This window comes from Cibotium barometz, chromosome 8, assembly GCF_041138505.1.
Source record: "Cibotium barometz isolate CiBa-2024 chromosome 8, ASM4113850v1, whole genome shotgun sequence".
NCBI lineage: Eukaryota > Viridiplantae > Streptophyta > Polypodiopsida > Cyatheales > Cibotiaceae > Cibotium > Cibotium barometz.
In genome coordinates, this window is record NC_141053.1 from 6,770,766 (window position 1) to 6,792,150 (window position 21,385).

At 45.5% G+C, this 21,385-nt stretch overlaps 1 protein-coding gene across 5 annotated transcripts in view; it reads right to left on the reverse strand.

The window, feature by feature from the left end:
• Nucleotides 1-21,385, reverse strand: part of LOC147635859 (peroxisome biogenesis protein 16-like) — a 72,056-nt gene that overhangs the window by 32,808 nt on the left and 17,863 nt on the right. For all 5 annotated transcript variants that reach the window (XM_086801215.1, XM_086801214.1, XM_086801213.1 and 2 more), the window contains exon 5: nt 16,932-17,215. In XM_086801215.1, the coding sequence (XP_086657341.1) occupies nt 16,932-17,215 (284 nt within the window). The remainder of the gene's footprint in view (nt 1-16,931; nt 17,216-21,385) is intronic.

Consider the following 21,385-nt stretch of genomic DNA (forward strand, 5'->3'; position numbering starts at 1 on the left):
CTACACCGACGTATTTGTTTGATTTGTATTCATTGGTTGTATTGATCCTGGCCAGCGTCCCAATGGATTGTTCCCGAATAAATTCCTAAAAGGGGGCGGGACCTGTTCCCCGCTCAGTGTGGTGTATTGTGCAAGATCCCTATTCCCTTCTCTCTCTCCCCTCTCTCTCTCTCTATCATTATCTCTTGGACATGTGGTTGAATCTGTCAGCACGCCCCATTGGGCTTACACAGTGTGTTGTCTATATAAATATTATGTGGCTTCTGTTGTTATCCTCTGTTTGCTTTTGAAGTGTTTCTCTCTTTTGGTCCGGATCCCTATCGATTACAGTGGTATCAAAGATCAGCTTCTCCGGTTGATTAGAGAAGAGCAAAGATCTTGGAAGGACCCGAATATTTTCATAGTTTTCCCAGACATCTATCTCATGGATAGAAAAGCTTTATTGGGGTATGATATGAAAGCATTGTTAAAGCACATGGCTATAGAGTTTCAAAAGACCCTTGATGCTCAAAAGGAGTTCTATACTAGACAGTTGGACAAACTTTTAGAGCAGTTGGCTGGGCGTGAGGTTTTGTTGAGCCACTATCGACGCTACCCTTATGTGGGAAAGCTACTATTTGGCAAGGTAGACAGGTCGGTGATGGACATATTCGGAGACTTGGCTCAAATGTATGCAGAGAACTCCACGGAGTTAGCATACAGATACTTGTGGGAGAACAGGGATATTGAGGTGAACCTGTTCCATCAGCATATGATTCCATATCCTTCTACACTATAAAAACAAGAGACCAAGCAGCATGGATTCTCACTCCTGCTTTGAAAAGAAGCGACCTCGTCTTTTTTCGATGGTACCTCGGTGGGACAACGAAGAGTTGGTCAAGACCCCTGATATACCACTTGCTCTTGGGAATAAGGAAGCTCGTCAGCAGCAAGCTTTACATCTACTCTCGCAAAACTGTGGTTCTATCGAACACATGGCAGTGTTCTGTAACGTCCTAACCCGACATGCAGATTCTGAGCAAGATGAAATTGTCGGTGAATCTTCGGATATTTGATATTTGATATCAACAATATGTATTTTTTGGCATAGCTGTATGCTATGATTTTAATCAAATCCTTTGATTGTTACTTTTGCAGATTCTGAGCAAGATGAAATTGTCGGTGAATCTTCGGATATTTGATATTTGATATCAGCAATATGTATTGAGGAATATTTTTTGGCATAGCTGTACGCTATGATTTTAATCAAATCCTCCGATTGTTACTTTTGCTTTTCAGCTAAGTATTACACTTGATGCAAGTTGTACTTCTTATTAAACTTATGTATACATGCTCAGTTCTTTTGCTTTACGTTTTGTTTTGAGAAAAGCTTACCCTTGTTTACAAAAGGTAAGAAGAACGATATTTGTTTTGGATGTGTTTCAAGACAATATTTATGCATGGCAAGCCTAGAATAGATTTATACACCAATTGGCTGCGATGCTTATTCTTCTTTTGGATTGAAATACCTCCTGCGTTTCAAGAAAAGAGCTTCTCTTCGCAATTGGGTCATCCTATTCCGACGACTATAGGATTAAACCCTGTGTGGTGCACAGGTAGTAATCAAACATTGTTTATAGCTCCCTTTATTTGGGATGCATTGGACTTATGGAACTCATGGATATCTCATGGATCAAGGATTTTTCTATGGATTTCTATTGGCAGCCGAAATGCCTATAAAACTATGTGTTGCAGAAATCTTTATGGAGCACCAAGATATCTATGCCTGTGACTCATTCTTATTTTATCCTACACACTTGAGCCCACCTATCCTTCAACGTCTGTGATCAGAATACCACCATGGAGCGCACATGGTAGAGTCAACTTGAGTCCACCTCTCCTCCAAGGTGTGTGGTCAGAGTACCAACACGGAGTGCACATGGTAGAGTGAACTTGAGCCCACCTCTCATCTGCTCTATGTACCGACACAAAGTGCATGTGGTAAAGTGGACATGACACCTCGTTGGCAAGGGACTTGTGTCTCCACCAAGGGTCATGTGGCCTCACATCTCGTTGGCAGGGGACTATGTCTACGTCAACTGTGGATGTTATCTTGGATTCACTCATGGAAGGGTGGTAACTCTGGTGAGTCATGACGTGAACTCATGGAAGGGTGGTAGCCCTGGTGAGTGATTCTCTGAACTCATGGAAGGGCCGTAACCTTAGTGAGTGAAGACGTGCACTCCAGGAAGGGCGGTAACCCTGGTGAGTATTATCAACACTCATGGAAGAGTAGTAGCCTTGGTGAGTGAAATCTCGTGGAAGGAGAGGAGAAACCCTAGTGACAAGTGTAGGCATATGTAGGCATATGCTCACTTATGGTAGTGCTATGTGTGAACAGGGCTTAACCAAGGGCACTTTTTCCCATGTGGTTTTTCCCCTTGGACATCAAGTGTGAAAGGACACTCTAACATATAATATTTTGTACTTCTATATTATATGGATGTGGCACACATGCAAGGGTTGACTTGCATTTTGTGGATACCACACTTTTGGCTCTCTCTCTCTCTCTCTCTCTCTCTCTCTCTCTCTCTCTCTCTCTCTCATTTCTGTGTGTAAGCTTCTCTACCTTGCACCTAACCCTAATGTGCAGGTTTGTGTGTGTGAGTGTGTGAGTCCAACACCCAACATTTGGTATCAGAGCAGGGAGTTGGAAGCTAGCCCTGATATTCTGCTGCTGAAAAAAAACTGCGAAATTCCGTCGACGCTGTGCTTTTTCCGTCGACGCTGTGTTTTTCCGTCGACGTCCGTCCGTCAGTGGCTTCCGTCCGCCAGTTCCGTCCAGCTGCTCCACCGTCCGGCCGCCAAAGACGGGCGGCACTAGTGGGGAGCCCACCACCTCCGCCCAGCTCCCGGGCGGCACTTCCTCTGCAGCCGACGACCCACCACCAGTGCCGCCCAGCTCCGTCACGCATCTGGGCACCCTCACCGTCGGCGCTTCGTCTAGTCGACCAGAGGAAGGTGTTCGCGTCCGACCGTCGCCCGACGCCGGCCTGCTCGCCGTTCCTGTTCCGTTTCCACGGCGCTCGCATCCTGCTTCGTTCGAGCCAGATACGCTCGCGGCCACCCTCCTTGCGCGTCCGTCTGCTGTTCGCCGCCAGCGACCTCAACACCTGCCGCCAGCGCCTCGTCGCCTCTCGCTCGCCCGACACCACCGTGCCCAACCGCGCCCAGCGCTCCCTACGCCCTCCGTGCGCTTGCCTTGCTCTGAGCGCCCGACTCCACCTGCCCTGTCGCCTCTGCTGTTCGCACCAGCCGCCTAGCCAGCGCCCGTCTCCTTTTCTCCCCGTCGGCTGCCCACAGCCATCGTAACGGCTCACACCTGCTCGCAAGTCGACTCCAGCTGCTTCCGCCTGCTGCTCGCTGGGACCCGACAGCTGCACAACGTCCGCCTCGGCTGCCCCCACAGCCATCCGCCTTCTCCACCTGCAACGACTCCCTCCAACGTCTCCACCTGCAACGACTGGCCACTTGCAACGACTTCCTCCATCGCCCAAGTTCTTTTTCAATTTGTCTGCTCCAAGCCTGCTGCCCTTGCCTGAAGATATTTCTCTGTACAAATTTTTTATCAAACCCAAATACAAAATCTGCAGCCATTGCAGTGCAGGTCATATGCCGATTTTGCAGACAATGAATGCTGTGCAAGTCAGATTGAAAGGAAAATTGCAGGTGCAATTTGGGGATTTCTCCATTTCAGGACAAATTGAAAAAATTGGGCATTTTACTTTGCCTGCAATTTGGGGGTTTTCAAAATTGAGGTCAAAATCAGCAAATTGAACCTCTTTCACTTGCAGAAATTTGGGGCTTTTGTGAAAATTGGCCAATTAGATGCACATTGAAGCGATTGGAGTGCATAAAAATTGGGGATTTTCAGATTGGAGCATGTAATTGGGCATTACAGCTGCGATTTGTCGCGTATGTATACACATTGTGTGTGATTGGACAATTTGGTGCAGGTTTACACTTGCTTTGGTTTGCAGGCATACATTTGCACAAGACATTTGGTTGCCTGGCAGTGCACATTGGTGCTTGGTTTGCTTGCAGATATATTTTGTTGACATGGCACAGAATGCTACAGATGTATTTGGTGTGCTCACCCAGGAGGACAAGCTGGATGGATCTAACTACTCCCTCTGGAGTTTTATGATCCGCAATTTGCTGGTAGCCAAAGGGCTTTGGGGCATCGTGTGTGGTGATGACACACGCCCACATACCATTCAGCCAGCCACGCCTCAAAGGGGAGGTGCTCAAAGAGCTCCTGATGTAGATCCTGCTCCCACACAAGAGCAGAAGAGATGGGACTCTAGAGATGCACAGGCCATGTCATTGATAGCCCTTTCAGTCAAAAGGACTATTATTCCGCACATTCGTTCATGCAAGACATCGAAGCTTGCATGGGACACATTGGAAGCAATGTATCAGGTACGCAACGAGGCAAGAGTTGCCTACTTGAAGAGGCAATTGGATCTTCTTTCTATGGATGAGGGTGACTCCATGGCAGATCATCTCACCAAAGTGAAAGATTTGCAGGAACAATTGCTCAACATTGATGAGGTTATCCCAGACAGACAGATGGTCACCAACACTCTTCATTCTTTACCGCCTTCCTACTTGGGCTTTCACACCTCTCTCAACCTCTCGATGAGAGGAGGTGGTGATCCTGTCACTTTTGAAGAGCTCGTGGGTTTACTCTTGCAGGAAGAGCAAACAAGAGCAAACTTATCCAGCAACCGTGGTGGAGAAAAGGCATTTACAGCCAAGGATAAGGGTAAAGCAAAGAGCTTTAAGCATGGGGGACAACAGTCTAGCAAGGCTGGTCATGGACAGCCCTCTTCTAGTGGTGAAAAGTCTGACAAAGGGGATGCAAACAAGCCCAAAAAGAAGGGAAAATGTCACTACTGCCATAAGCCTGGACACTACATCAGTGAATGTAGGAAAAGGATTGCAAAAGAGAAAAAGAAAGAAGCAGGCAATGCAGTAGCAGACTCTTTGGATGACAAAGCACAGCAATCAGCTAATGTAATCTAGGAAGAGTACACTTTTTTGGTCACATGCACTAGTGACACACCAAGTGCTTCAGACATTGATATGTCTTGCATTGCATCTGACAAACAGAATGCATCATGGTATTTTGATAGTGGTGCTTCGAGCCACATCACTTCATGCAAAGATGTATTTCAGCACTTGGTTTATGCTTCAAATGACCGCACTGTATCATGTGCAGATCATACCACATATCCAGTAAAGGGAATTGGTAATGTCATACTTATTGCAGCCAATGGTGCCAATATATGTATGAAAAATGTATTATATGTTCCAGGAATAAAGAAAAATCTGCTCTCCGTCTCAGCCATAACGACCAAGGTTTAAAGGTTGAATTTGAAGATGGGAAGTGTTTGGTAAAAGACCCATCAAAGGGTTATGAAATAGTCACTTCTAGAACACGATACAAAGGCTTGTATAAGCTGGACAGCTATGACAAGCGCACTTATGATGCAAATACAGTGGCTGCCCACACTCCTGCTATGCATGATGCAGAGCTATGGCATGCTCGTTTTGGGCATGTAAATTTTCAGAGTTTGATGCTTTTGCAGAAGCATCATATGGTTGATAATATGCCGCCTCTTGAGTCTCCACCAAGACATGTATGTGAGGGGTGTATTTTGGGAAAGATGCAACGGAAACCATTCCCCAAAGATGGAGCTGTTAGAGCTGAAAGTAAATTACAGCTCATACATAGTGATGTATGTGGTCCAATGCGGACACCATCCATAGGGGGGCATCTTTACTTTGTCGCATTCATTGATGACTACTCCAGGTTTGCTTGGGCTTACCCTTTGAAAGCAAAAGAAGATGTGTTTACATGCTTTCGACACTTTGTAGCAATGGCTGAAAATATGTGTGCATGTAAAGTCCAAACACTTCGCTCAGATAGAGGTGGAGAATACATGTCAAATGCATTCAAGGACTATATGCTTCAAAAGGGCATCAAACACCAATGTACTGTGCCTTATACACCGCAGCAGAATGGTGTAGCTGAAAGGAAAAATAGATCTCTCATGGAGATGGCAAGATGCATGGTGAAAGCACAAAAGTTGCCTCACAAATTTTGGATGGAAGCTATTATGTGTGCAACTCATGTGTTGAACAGGTGTCCAACAAAAGCTTTGAAAACCATAACACCATTTGAGGCTTGGTATAGCCGAAAGCCAACAGTGGATTATATGCGTACATTTGGGTGTTTGGCATATGCACATGTGCCAGAAGAACTCCGAACAAAGCTTGATGACAAAGCAATTAAATGCATTTTTGTGGGCTACAGCAATGAAAGCAAAGGATACCGTCTTTATAATCCAACTACACGAAGGATTTTTGTGAGTAGAGATGTGGTATTTGCTGAAAATTCAGAACAGCCCATGGTCAGCTTGTATAAAAGCAATGATACAGGCTTACAGGACATGTTTGATGGACTTTTACCCATTGCAATTAGGGGGGATTCAGATCAGCCAGCCCCTACACAAGAAAATCCACATGTAGAACATGTGGAACAGCCAGCCATTCAGCCCCCTTCTGTGGAAGAAGTGGAAGATCTTGTCAGGGAAGAGCAAACAGCCATAGACACAGCCAAGTCAGTGCCAAGATGATTGCTGAAAACTTTGCAAGAAAGCAAACTTGCAGCTCCACTCACAGGTAGAACAAGGGCTAGTTCCAGCCATGCTTTGAATGTACATCGTGGGGAGTCTGCATTCGCAATGGGTGGTCTCTTTGATTCAGAAGAGCCTTCTTCTTATGAAGAAGCACATGAGAATGAGCATTGGTTGCAAGCTATGCAAGCTGAAATTTCTTCTATCATGAAGAACAATACATGGGATCTTGTGGAATTGCCTAAAGGCAAGCATGTAATTGGAACAAAGTGGGTGTACAAAGTCAAAAGAAAGTCTGATGGTACTATTGACAGGTACAAAGCAAGACTTGTGGCTAAAGGCTACTCCCAAAAAAAGGGAATAGATTATGAAGAGACTTTTGCTCCTACTTCGAGAATGACCACAATAAGATCTGTGATTGCATTGGCTGCCCATAAAGGATGGAAAGTGCATCAATTGGATATCAAAACTGCATTCTTAAATGGGGATTTACAGGAGGAAGTATATGTAAATCAGCCCATTGGTTTTGTAGTTCCTGGTGAGGAACATAAAGTATGCAGGTTGCACAAAGCATTGTATGGGTTAAAGCAAGCTCCAAGAGCTTGGTATGATAAGATACATGCTCATCTAACCAGCCAAGGTTATGAGAATAGTCCAGCTGAAAGCACATTATATGTGAAGAAAACCAATGCCGATATTCTCATAGTCATCTTGTATGTAGATGACATGCTCATTACAGGTACAAGCAAAGCACAAATTTCAGATTTCAAAGCTGATTTGAAAGCTGAATTTGATATGTCAGATTTGGAGCCTTTACACTACTATCTCGGCATACAGTTTATGCATACAGATGATGGCATTGTTATGCAGCAAACTAAGTACATAAAAAGTTTGCTAAAAAGGTTTCACATGGATGAATGTAAGCCCATTTCTACTCCGGTAGAACCAGGTGTACGGCTTACTATGCATGATATTGGAGAGCCTTTTGAGGCCGGCCTTTATAGCCAGGCAGTGGGATGCCTCATTTACTTGTGTAACACGAGGCCAGACATATCTTTTGGAGTGTCTTTGTTGAGCAAATTCATGCACAGCCCAGGCACAAAGCATTGGCAAGCAGTCAAACGCATTTTTCGATATCTTAAGGGTACCCTGGATCTTGGTTTGTTCTATCCCAGGGGGGGCAGCTTGCAGCTTTATGCATACAGTGATTCAGATTGGGCTGGTGATTATGATACCAGGTAATCCACCAGTGGGAATTGTTTTTTTCTTGGCAACTCATGCATATCTTGGTTGAGTAAAAAGCAACCCACTGTTGCTACATCTACTTGTGAGGCTGAGTACAGGGCAGTCTTTACAGCTACAGTAGATTGTGTATGGTTGAGGAGACTATTGGCTGATCTTCGTGAGTGTCAGCAAACACCCACCACCATTCTCACTGATAGCCAGAGTGCTATGGCCGTGGCACGAAATCCAATATTTCATGCACGTACCAAGCACATAGAGATTCATTATCACTATGTCAGAGAGAGGCTACATGCAGGGGAGATCAGTTTATCTTATTGCCCTACACAGGATAATGTTGCAGATCTATTCACAAAGGCTTTACCTCGAGAAAAGTTTGAAGCTTTCCGCAAAGCTTTGGGCTTACTCTCATACAGAGAGTGATCTGCTACCTTGTACAGGTACACACTTCCACTACAAGGGGGATTTGTAGGCATATGTAGGCATATGCTCACTTATGGTAGTGCTATGTGTAAACGGGGCTTAACCAAGGACACTTTTTCCCATGTGGTTTTTCCCCTTGGACATCAAGTGTGAAAGGACACTCTAACATATCAAGCACTCATGGCAGGGTGGTAGTCCTAGTGAGTGAAGTCTCGTGGAAGGGGAAACCCTGGTGAGCATGTTTGGCTTCATGGAAGGGTAGTTGCCCTCATGAACCAGTTGTACTCTTGTGCAAGACGGAGGCACCTGTGAAGAGATGGACATGTGGAGCATGTTATGCTTGGGCATGCGTATGGATCATAGGAGTGGTGCCCTTATGCAACCCAATGGCATGGCAAGATGTTTTCTGGCTATGTATTCTATCTATTTTCTTTTTCCAGATCGCCAAAGTTTGTTTCTCGATACATTTGGCTCTTGTGCCCGTATCTAACTTCGGATCCCGGATCTGGACTTATGGCTTCAACACCCAGATTATGAATATATTGAATTTTGGATTGGGACATGATTATCTCTTTTCTATGATTGTGGTTAGATACTACAGATTGGCAGTGGATTAAGGAGCATGGTGATGGTACCAAGCTTCTATAATTGTGGACAACGGCTTATGAGAAGGAGTGGATGTCACCATTTGGTCCCTTCACCAACTTGGATCAATGTTTTGGGTAAAGCCCACACATAGAACGGAACCAAGGTGAGAACGGGGATTTTCCACAAAATAAGGGGTTAAGCTGAAGGATTCACTAGCATGGATTGGACTGAAAGATGGTCACAAAGTATGAGTATCATGGGATTTTAATCATTTATGTGACTTTTAATGTTTATGAGTCAATGTGTTCAGACATCATTAAAGTTTGGCCGGACATATTATTATTTGGGTATGGATTCATGGACAAAAGAAGATGCCCAAGGTGAGGGCCAAATCTAGCATACAATCTTGGGCAGGAAGTTCGAAGATGCTAAAAGTGACTTCGCCAAGCGTTTTTATCTGGCTGACTTGCTTTTTGGGTGCTTGAGCCATATTTTAGGCTGGCTGACTCAAAATGGCATGGGCTGAGCATTAAAGGAGGTGGGAGCTGCTTGCTTGAAGGAGGCGCAAAGGTGGGGCTGCTCGCTTGTAAGATATGTGCACAAGGAACTGGCCGTACACAGTAAAGTGCTGATTCTCTCTTTGATTTGCTCTCAAATCTGGCCGACTACAGACTGTTTGCTACTCGTTGCTGGTTGACTCAAACAGGCCGCCTACTGCTGCTGAGCCAGTTTCCCTCACTTCTCTTGCCTTTCAACTGGCCAACAGCAGTGTTGCACGTGCCTTTTTTCTGGTCGCCTACAAGCTGGCCGATTGCATTTGATTCTCCCTCTCTTCTTCCCTCAACTAGTTGCTGCAGAAGCTGGCTGTATAGCAACACCCTCGCAAGAGCTGGTCGTACAGCAGCAAATCGTACAGAGGCAGTACAGTTTTTCTTCCCTCTTTTGCCCTCAGCCAGGAGGCTATAGACGGCACATTGTCTTGAGGTGGACTCAAGAATTGTTTGGACTGTTTTGTGGAATTGTCTTGGCTTGGCTTTGTGAAGGAAGCTTTGTCAGAACCTCAGGTGTGCTTTGTGAAGAAGGCTACTCAGGACCTATGGAAAATCTGGTGCAAGTTGCACCCTCACCTTGGACTCTTTGTAAAACGCTTCTACGTAACAAAGAAGTTCCTAGAAGGGGGGGGGGGGGGGTGCGTTACGGCTTAGTGTGCTGTCTATATAAATATTATGCGGCTTCTGTTGTTATCCTCTGTTTGCGTTTGAAGTGTTTCTCTCTTCTGGTCCGGGTCCCTATCGGTTACACTATCTATGAGGGGTGGTAGAGATCCAATCTCTTTTGATAAGCTTGTGGGATAGCTTCTACAAGAGGAGCAACCTAGGGCATGGTGGTGAAAAAGCTTTTGCATTAAAGGATAAAGGCAAAACAAAGGCAAACACAGGGAAATTGGTCACCAAGGGTGATAGTTCTTCCAAGGGTGATGCCTCAAAGAGCAAGAACAAGAAAGGGAAATGACATTTCTACCATAAGCCAGGGCACTATATCAATGAGTGCAGGAAGTGGATTGCTCAAGATCAAGAGAAGAAGAAGAATGCAAGCAAGGAGTCACGCAAATTACACTCTCCCTACAAATAGAGGAGGTAAATATATGTCTAATGCTTTCAAGGCACACTTATAACATGCGGAAGCTTCGGAGAAGGTCGGTAACTTCAACGCTCAGAAATCAGCACTCCTTTCACGACGGAATTAACGCACAAACTGAATGAAGATGTGCAAAAAATAGAGAGAGAGAGAGAGAGAGAGAGAGAGAGAGAGAGAGAGGACACAGTATTGGGTCCCAAATACCCTCTGTAGGGTCCCCACCACGGATGGTGTATTTGCTTTATTAGAATGATGTGAATCTGAAAAGAAAATACAGAAATCTTGACCTTTCTTGGCTGGGAATTCCCTACCCTTGACCTGCAGTCCTTCACCCCTTTGCTTAGCACCTTCTTGGCTTGTCTAGCCCCTTTATGCTTGAGCTCTTGGTGAGAAATGAGATGAACAAATGGGATTGTGGGCTCTCCTATTTATACTACTCCACCTAGAGCAGTCGGCCAGTTGAAGTCCAAGCGGCCAGCATTAAATGTCCCACGACTGAGTTTTCAGCATTTAAGACTGAAAAAAATCACATAAATCGCTGCGCATTTTTCCCTAAATGGCTGGGCATTATGCGCATGCTTCTACATGGCTGAACAATGCTTTTGCAAACATCTTGAGGGCTGGGCTGCCCCATACCTACCCTACAGCCATACAAAGGCTGCATCTCCTGCATGTCTGCCTTTAGCCTGCCCCTAGGCTGTCCTACAGTCCCTCCATGGCTGGTGGGTTCAGCCAGGGCCTTCCTGGCCCTCATGGGGGTGGTTTCACACCATCCCCATGCCCACACTAAGACTTGGTATGGACTGGCCCCTTGTTCTAAAAGCAAACCCTAACTAACTACTCAGTGATCTGGCATCCGGTACCATACCAGATACACAGAATCACTGACATCATTCCAGAGGAAGACTCACGGCGCGGACTGGCACTGTTTCATGTGAGGACACTGCACACCTGACCTTGGACTCATGTGCAGGACAATGCACACCTGACCTCGGACGACTAAGATGGATCCCTGGCTGACTTGTCCCGGACTGGGCTCACATGGGACCAATTCACCATCCCAGGTCCTGCACCTTCTGTACACATATGTCTACGTGGCATCCAAGTGCGGGATGCACGTGACAACACTTGCAAGGGAAAGGCATTAAACATCATTGCACGGTGCCATATACACAACAACAAAATGGTGTAGCAGAGAGGAAGAACAGATCTTTGAAGGAAATGTCTAGGTGCATGGTACAAGGTAAAAGTTGCCACACAAGTTTTGGCTCGAGGCCATCTTATGCACAGCTCATGTACTAAACGCATGCCCCACAAAAGCCTTGAAGACCATCACACCATTTGAGGCTTAGGATGACCGTCACTACTATGAGCGGAAGATTTACTTTCGTGTGTTTGGTAGTTTGGCATATGCACATGTACCCCAAGAGAAAAAGACCAAGCTGGATGATAAGGCCGTGAAATGCATTTTGGTGGACTACAATCACGAGAGTAAGGGTTACAAACTTTATGATCTTTCTACTCACAAGATTATCATAAGTAGAGATGTCATATTTGCTCAAAATTTGATTCAGCCTCTTGCCTCTTCACATAAGCAAGTATTTGGTGACCCATATGACTTGTTTCATCATCAGGTGACATTCCCACATTCTGAAATTTCTGAACAGCAAGGTTTGGGACAGCAAACACCTCCGGATGAGCATGGAAATCAGCCCATAAATGAGCCCTATGGACATATAGGTGTTGATAAAGCTGTAAGGGATGAACGGACAGCCATACAAGAGGCTAGAACAGTCCCTAGATGGCTGCTCGAAGAAAGGAAGCTTGGTGCTCCTTTTGAGAGCAGGACAAGTGCAGCAAGAAGAGCAAGCATGAAGTGGATTATGCTTGCATGGGTAGCATGTTTGATTCTGCATGCACATTTGGCCAGCCAGGGATTCCAAAATAGTCCCAATGAGAGTACTCTTTATGTGCAAAGAGATATTGCCTTAGTCATCCTATATGTGGATGATGTGATCTTGACAAGGAACAATGAGCTGAAAATTTCAGCTTCAAAGCTGAATTGCAGAAGGCATAAGAGACGTCAGATCTTGGTCGGCTGCATTTCTATTTGGGCATACCATTTAAGAGTCACTGTCACATGTGTGGAAGCTATGTGTCTTCTTTCAGACCTAAACACCTTTCATAGGAACAACCTGACACAAAACACAAAGAAGAGATGGACCAAAGAAAGAGAGAGAGAGTTGTATTTTCAATATATTCATATAGGACAAAAAGGTACATGTACTTGGCAGCCCTAGGCATGCCCAAAAGGCAGCAATAACCTATTCTATGTCCTATTGTGACCTAACACCTTGAAGATGTCAGATGCTAAACTAGGAGCCAGCGTTTGCCTTTTATAGGTCCTTGAAGAGTAAATGAACTGGCTAACCTACTGTCGGCCAGTTCCCTAGACATGAATAAATCCTTCTCTGCCCCCAACACCATTTGCCAAATGGTCATTTGCTGGCCGACAGAGGTCCTGATCCACCAATATACCTTCCATGCCTTTTGACAACTGTTGAAGCTCCAAAATCTAGTCTTTATCTGTTGCAAATCAAGAATTTAGTCTTGGGGTTAGCATGTCCATGTGCATGCACATGACAGTCACCTATACTTTTTTAGGGACACAGTCACACATGGCACTTTATGGTTGGACCCCTTTGGGCCTTTGATTTAGGGTCTTTTATTTTACCTAATGAAATCTCTCACGCACACACACTTAGTCGTGTGAGTTTATACCACTAACTCTATCTATGTGCTCGTCAAGCTCTTTGCTCTGTCTTTGTGTGTGGTATCCACCTGCAACAACAGAGGAGGTTTATGAAAGAAACGGTTGGTTACGAATATTCACTGACGTCCGAAGAAAGATAATGAAGCCTAGAAATGCCCAAAGTTAGCTCACAATCTGAAGAATTGGCCAGTCCAACACCTTTTGGATCCGCTCAAGATCAATGCTCATACATCCCTAGAAATTTGGTGACCAGGGGATATGGAGTCTCTGTTGGAAATTATTTCATCCCCAAATGGACTTTCCCATGTACATTCATGCTTGTATCTGGTTCCATTTGAAACCCTGCATATGCATCTAGGCACTACATATTTTTTGCTATTTTTTTGCCTATTTTTAGGCATCATTTCAGATTTTTTATGCATTGTCGGCCAGTCCTCTAATTTGCTACTGGCCAACCAGCTCCTCTCCCACTTATATAAAGGTGGCTAGGCTTAGCCTCATTTTCATCCTTCTTTTCAACTTCTACAGTGATAGGCAACATCAACGGGACCTCCCTCATGCTGCTCCACGTGATGTACTACCTTTTCTGGTAATATTCAGCAGTGATCTTCTTTTCTCCTTTATGCTTGCTGTCCATACAGTGTTGTTCAGTTCTTGCAGCATTTCTTTGTGGGTATCACAACATAGTACCCATTCTTTCATGGTATCAGAGCGAGAAACATCTACAGGGAGCTACGTTTCTTTTCCCATGTTGTTGTTGACCGTTTACAGCATATAGGAGCTGTTTACTGCTGCATTTCTTCATCGGTAACCTGCGTTTTACTGTGGAGCTGCTGCTGCAGGACTGCCTCAAGTGCTGCATTTTTTCTTCTACAAAGCAGGTGGATGATTTTGTTGAGATATCCTCACATATTCAAGAGCTTCCTACTTTGGTGGCTTCTTTCCTGGCATTTGCTTCTCCTTCTTATGTTTCAGAGGAGGCATCTTCCACTATCTTGGAGCCTGTTCCTACTTCGAACCTGGCAAATTCAGCTATCACTGATGATCCGTTTGTTCCAGTGGTTGTTTTATTTCCTTCTTCATCAGAGGAGGATTCTACTTCGGTCCCGATACTTGTTGCAGATGCAGAGGAGGTACCACATTTTTCGGAGCCATCTATGGTTCCATCTCTTGAGGGCTTCTCTCTCCAGATTGATCCTGGTGTTTCATCTTCTCGATCTTCTCATGGCTTCTTCCGGAGACCTTCTCAGTATTCAAATGTACCATATCTTCGCGAGCTTTGTGCCTTTTATGAGGAGGTTGTTCCTTCAGACTCTTTGGAGGATTTTTTGCAACGTGCCGGAGTTGGTCCACCCATCTGGCGCTGAAGAGGAGGTGTTGGAAATTATTTCATCCCCACCTGGACTTTCCCATGTACATTCATGCTTGTATCTGGCTCCATTTGAAGCCATGCATATGCATCCAGGCACTACATATTTTTTTTGTCTATTTTTAGGCATCATTTCAGATTTTTTATGCATTGTCGGCCAGTCCTCTGATTTGCTACTGGTCGACCAGCTCCTCTCCCACCAATATAAAGGTGGCTAGGCTTAGCCTCATTTTCATCTCTCTTTTCAACTTCTGTAGTGATAGGCAGCATCTACGGGACCTCCCTCATGCCGCTCCACGTGATGTACTACCTTTTCTGGTGATATTCAGCAATGATCTTCTTTTCTCCTTTATGCTTGTTGTCCATACACAGTGTTGTACAGTTCTTGCAGCATTTCTTTGTGGGTGTCACAGCATAGTACCCATTCTTTCAGTCTCTAGCCATTGCGCGCCACCTCAGCTTTCCGGTATGAGGATTGCCTCGTGGAGCATCCAAGGCCCAGGTGGTGCCTACTTTCGATGAGGCATGCAAAGAATCCAAGAGGAGCTTCAGAGAGCACAAGTTAGTGGAGATCTTGATATACTCATGGTTCAAGAGCATCATCTCATAGCAGGCAAAACCCGCAACCATGGGAAGATTCTTCCCGGCAACAGCCACGCATTCTAGTCCCCAGCTTTTGGCCCCCAAGAGAATGCATGTCGGTGTGCCATTCCTTGGTGGAAGAGTCAAGCATTCGTTGATTATACGCATTGGGGAGACCCAACTGGAGCTCCTCAACATCTACGCACCCAATGGGGCAACTGAGCGCACGACCTTCCCACTTTAGGTGCAACAAGGACTCCCCATGGCAAACTCTTGGTGCATGGGTGGAGACTTCAACATGCTCAAGGATCCTGAGGACAGTAGTAGTGGATGCCTTGACCCAATAGTCTCTGGCCTCAAGGGCACCACTTGGGAGGAGCTTCTATAGCTATAGCACGTCAGGGGGTCCACTATTGGGACTAGTGATTCTGGTTCCATTGGGATTGCACCGCCTACACCTGTCCCTTCTACACAGGAACAACTCAGATGGGATGCTAAAGATGCGCAAGCTCATGCATTGATCGCTCTCTCATTACAGCAGTAGTGGGATTACCCCAAAAGCAAGTGGGATTACCCCCAAAAGCAACAAGTATGACAACGCATCCTCCACCTATTTACCTCCGATCCAACCACCCCCGCATCGTCACATAGGGGGCTGTAGCTTGGGTTACAGAGGCGGGAAAAGCCCTACTTTAAAAGGATGATGGACGAGGCCTCACATTGAGTCTTCCCACACGTGGATCTCTGTGATGATTGTAATGGCAATTCTGATACAGCCCTAGACTCCAGTCATACACTAGCTCGCGATGGGAGATCATCACTAGCCTAGCAGCTTGGCACATTTGGCATGCGAGGCCCTTTATCGACTTGATTACCCCCCCCCCCCCCCCCCAAGCTGAGGTCATCCGTTCCATTTGGATGGACCTCATACACACCCTCCTAGGCCGCTTTGAGCACTTGACCAGTGATATGGAGTGCAAACAGCAGTGGCATGAGGCTTTTTTCCATGCCTGCTGGACCCCTTTCTTGGCACTACACGCCCCCGTGTAGCTTTTCCCTCTGCCTCCAGTAGCCTCCCTCCAATAGAGTGGCCAGCCGAGGAGGGAGCCCCCATATGTATATTTGGCCTGCTTTTTAACAGTGTTGTATTCAGTCAAACAACTAGCTTTTTCTTTATATGATCTTTCTTTCAGCCACCAAATGGGGGGGGTAGCTCTGGCCAATGAAATAAATAGAGAGAGAGAGAGAGAGAGAGAGAGAGAGAGAGAGAGAGGGTGTTATTTATCAGAACTTGTTGGAGAGATGGAGCTAGAGTGTGTGTGTGTGTGACCTTTCTTTTGATGCAGCATACCAGCATGTATGCACGCACACACAGGCTTTCTTTCATGCAGCATGGTGTCCTCTGCTTGTTGGGGAGAGGATGAGAGAGGTAACTCGTTTGTTTCTTTTCATGAGAGAGAGAGAGAGAGAGGTTTGTGTGTGTGTGTGTGTGTGTGTGTGTGTGAGAGAGAGAGAGAGAGATAGAGAGACTCTAATACTAAGTTCAAATTTTAGATTAATTCCTCTTAAAACTCATATCCATTAAGTAATTGGATTGAAAATCTGTACCAATTTAAATAACAAAGCCACTCACTTCTTGAACCTCCTCACTGGAAAGAAGAGGGCGAGTAGTGCACTTGTTTCCATTGTTGGCAGCACTCATCGACTTTCTACCCTTTAAAAACTCAGCCGCTAAAATAGCGGTTATGCCAGTTGCATCTAGAGCAAAGGAAACCAACCACGGCTTCCATGATCTCAATCCATACCGCCTTATCAAGAGCACATACACCAACGGCCTTAGTATAAACACCCACTCGCCAGCAACTGACAACTCCTCAGGCAGCTCCCAACTTCTATTGGAGACCGGTTTGGGAATACCTGATGGTACAACCAAGCAGCAAAATAATGTTCAGTAAAGCAAGAAAGTAAACAAACCTTCAAATCTTAAGTGCCATGTGAGCAAAAATAAAGCAAACCCTAGATCAGTAAAGCAAGAAAGTAACAAACCTTCAAATCTTAAGTGCCATGTGAGTAAAAATAAACCGAACCCTAGATTAAGCTCAGAAAACAAACACCAAACTTTAAACCACTCATAGACACACAAGTGATCTTGCACTCAAAGCACTAGGCACCATAAAATCACACCTGAATGATGGACTCCCTTTATGAAGCTCTTACATGCTGCCTTCTGGTCAACACATGTAAGGCCTATCAGTCCAACTGCCCATGCCTTGTCCAGCCTACCCTGCAAGACTGCAGGTGTGTGAACTGGCTCCAAACACTATATCCTCGGGCACCCTGTCCTTGCTGCCCATTTCCTGTGTCATAATTTGCACTATCTGAACATGGTCTAGAAAGAAAGATAGATAGATAGATAGATAGATAGATAGATTATATTAACGTCTATGAAAGACCCAACTATATATGATCCAGGAGTAAACTGGATGTCAAAAACAAATGAAAATGAAAAAAAAAACATCTGCCAAAAGAAAACGAAGTGAGAGGTATGTCATGTTCTCCCCCACTAAGACTGCAGCTATACAGATTCTAAAGCGGTCAACAAACAAATTGATAACCTCAACTCTCCTCGTACCCAACATACTGGACACCTGAGATCTGCATTGGAGCTACAACTCCCATTTCAGAGCTTACCCTGTCTGGCCAGCCCGGTTGTACATGTGTCCAGGTTTGTAGGAAGATAGATAGATAGATAGATTATATTCATCTAGGTATATATATATACATATATATATATATATATATTAATGTCTATGAAAGACCCAACTATTATAATTCAGGAGTAAACTGGATATCAAAAACACATGAAAATGAAAAAAATCATCTGCCAAAAGAAAACGAAGTCAGAGGTATGTCATGTTCTCCCCCACTAAGACTGCAGCTGTACAGATTCTAAAAGGGTCAACAAACAAATTGATAAACTCAACTCTCCTCGTACCCAATATACTGGACGCCTGAGATCTGCATTGGAGCTATGACTCCCATTTCAGAGCTTACCCTGTCTGGCCTGCCCTACAAACCTGGACGGACACATGTACAAAAAACGGGCTCCAAACATTTTGTCCTTAAGCACCCATGATCCATCCTTGCTGCCCATTTCCTGTGTCATGTTTCGCTTTTTGAAGCTTGCATTTCGACTTCTTTGGGAGAGGAAGATTGGAGGAGGACAAACAGGGTACACATGATAGTGATTTCAGGTATAATCAGAAGCAAGCTCTCTTTGCCACATGACATAGTCCTGGTTGAGTTTGGAGCAACACCATTGGTCATTGATGGCCATTGATGCTGTCTTCCAAAAGATCACCTATATTTCCCATTTGTACACATTGGACAGGGATCGCCTTCCCAGGATTACACTTGATTCTTCTAGACACCGTGCACAGGAGGACCATAGTAGGTCCTCATACTCCCAGTTCATCAGTTGGTTTGACATGCATGGCCCCCCTTCCCCTTTTAACTACAACCTAGACTCCCCTTCTTGGATCTCTCCCAGCAAGAGATCAACCCCATAATGCACCTAGACTTGACCCAGCTTCACACGAGTCAGACATGGGTGTCCCCACAACAGCTTACAACAAAGCTCCAATTCTACAAAGCACTTTCTGAGGGTTTCAAAGTATGGCTACATCGAGGCACTACAGTATCTTCACACACACATCACATGTGATGAGGATGGCCATTGGCCACTTGAGGGTATCCTCTCACCACCTTCAAATTGAGTCTGGGGGAGCTGAGGGCATTCCACATGAGGTCCAGGTATGCAGGACTGGAAAGATTGAGACACAGGAGCATTACACATGCAGATGCCTAATCTAGTATCTACTATGAGATACACGCCCCTTCCAAGATGATTTTAGCCCCCTCCATAGGAAGACCAGGTTTTATATTTTACATCGTGCCATTTTTTGTGCCGACAGATATTTTGTACTTGTTCCATGAAAGGGAGATATGTAAATGATTCTATTTGCACATGCACACATGTTTTGCATGTTTGAAACTGTTTTCGCATGACTTGTATTTTTGTGTTTGCCTGCTTGACGTGTCACTTACTGAGCGGGGACGCCTGCCAGTGAGTCGTGAAGTCTGCTCTGTCTTCTGACGAGTTTTGGTGCATGTGAACAGGTGGTAAGTATATTGCACATGTTGTTTCATATTTTAACCCTTTGTTTTATAAGGTCATTTGTTCACTCACTTAAAAGTGGGCACCCACTTAGGGGCCAAGGTGGGGAGCCCCACTTAAGTGTGTGTGTGGGGGTGGGTGCATGGTCACCTACCCACACCCCCAAAGAACTGGCCGCCCACATGCAAGCGTGGGGAGCCAGCCAACACAATAGTGCAACTTCACTCTAATTTTTATAAAAAGAAGCCATCACCCTTCGTGGAAGGCATCATCAGCGATCGTTTCCTCCATCGTAGAGCAAGGGCGATTGTTTCCACCATCCATCTCTTGCGTCCGTTTTCTGACAGGCGGCTGCCATATTCTACTGTACGGCTGCGCATACTCTACCAGGCGGTTGCTGAATCATCTACGCTGCTCCTCTGCAGGCGACTGGCCGCCACTCCACAGGCTGCGCATACCCACCCAGGTTGCAGCCAGGCGTCTGTGTACAGCAGCCAGGCGCCCCTTTTCCTCTCACAGGCGGCTGAGCTCTTTATATGGTGGCTGTTTACCCACAAGCTGCGCTGCCTTGTTCTTTTGCAGGCAGACGTGGGCCATCTTCAGCAGCATACTACAGCAGCCAGCTGTGTGACCATCACCAGCAAACCGTGGGCGTACTTCTCCAACACGCTGCACTCTGCAGCCGGGCAGTTGTTCCACCACCAGCAGGCCACGCTCCAGCTACTCAGGTGGCTGTACCTTTCATGCGTAGCTGCTTCTGTTGGTAGCTGTGTTCCTACAGTGAGGCATTATTACTCCTAAGGCGGTCGCTCCATTTCCTTCTTTGAAAGAGGTTGCACTTCTTTTCCATTGGTGGCTACAAGAGGACTTTACACCTCCTAAGTGGCTACACCTTCTACACAGACACATCCGGGTATTGGACTTCCATCTGTCATCCACAAGTAAGTGAATTTTCAGATTTGACTAAAGTACTTTGTGATAAATCTGATAAGGAATCCTTTCCACGGCAACACCCGTTCGGTGCCGGGTAGTCCAAGCTATTGGAGAACCACGGTCCAAAGGTGCTGAGATCGGGAGAGCCAGGCGTTAGTAGGAGAGCGCCTGTTTGTGCGTGGTCTTGGAACACCAGTTGGGCGCTCTCCGCGGAGTCCAGTGAAAGCACAGGACCGTAGAGATTGGACCACGCAAGTGGTCGTTCTGCTTCGAATATCTACTTCGAGCCTATTTGTTTGGTACTGTATTCATATGTACATGGACATCATCTGGTTCTTGGAACCCATGGAGCATTGTATTTGTTAAATACTCCCAATAAATATATCATATATTGAGGGGGGGGTCGGCCCGTTCCGGCCCCAGTGCTGGTATCCATTTATCTCATTTTATTTCATCTCAATTTCAAGTTGTATTAAGTTGTCCATTTCAAATTGTGGTATTAAGTTGTGCTATTACGCGTGTGGGTGTCCAACGGAGTCTTTCCCACTTGACGGGATCGGTTTCATTGGTATCAGAGCACGGTTGTTTCCCTCTACCTAGTGGGGAAACGAACCTGTGTACTGGACACCCCGCTTTTAGCACACTTAAACACAATGGACAGCCAAGGCAACCCTTTGGAAGTGCCAAATTCGAGGAGTCCATCTAGTGCCTCTCGTGGTTCTGATGCTCTGCGAGGAAGGCACAAGCCCCTTGAAAGTGTTAATGATAGTGAATCAAAGGGTCAACTCTCTCCAGGAAAGACAGTTATGCTTGAACAAGAGCCTGATGCAATGAGGGCTGAAATTGAACATATGAGAAAACTTTTGCAGGCACAAGAGCAAGAGTTAAAATTTTTGCATGAAGATCCCCATGTGCAAAGTGCCATTGAAGCTAGGAAAGCTGATGCAATGGTAGATGTAACTTTTGAGTCCATGGCA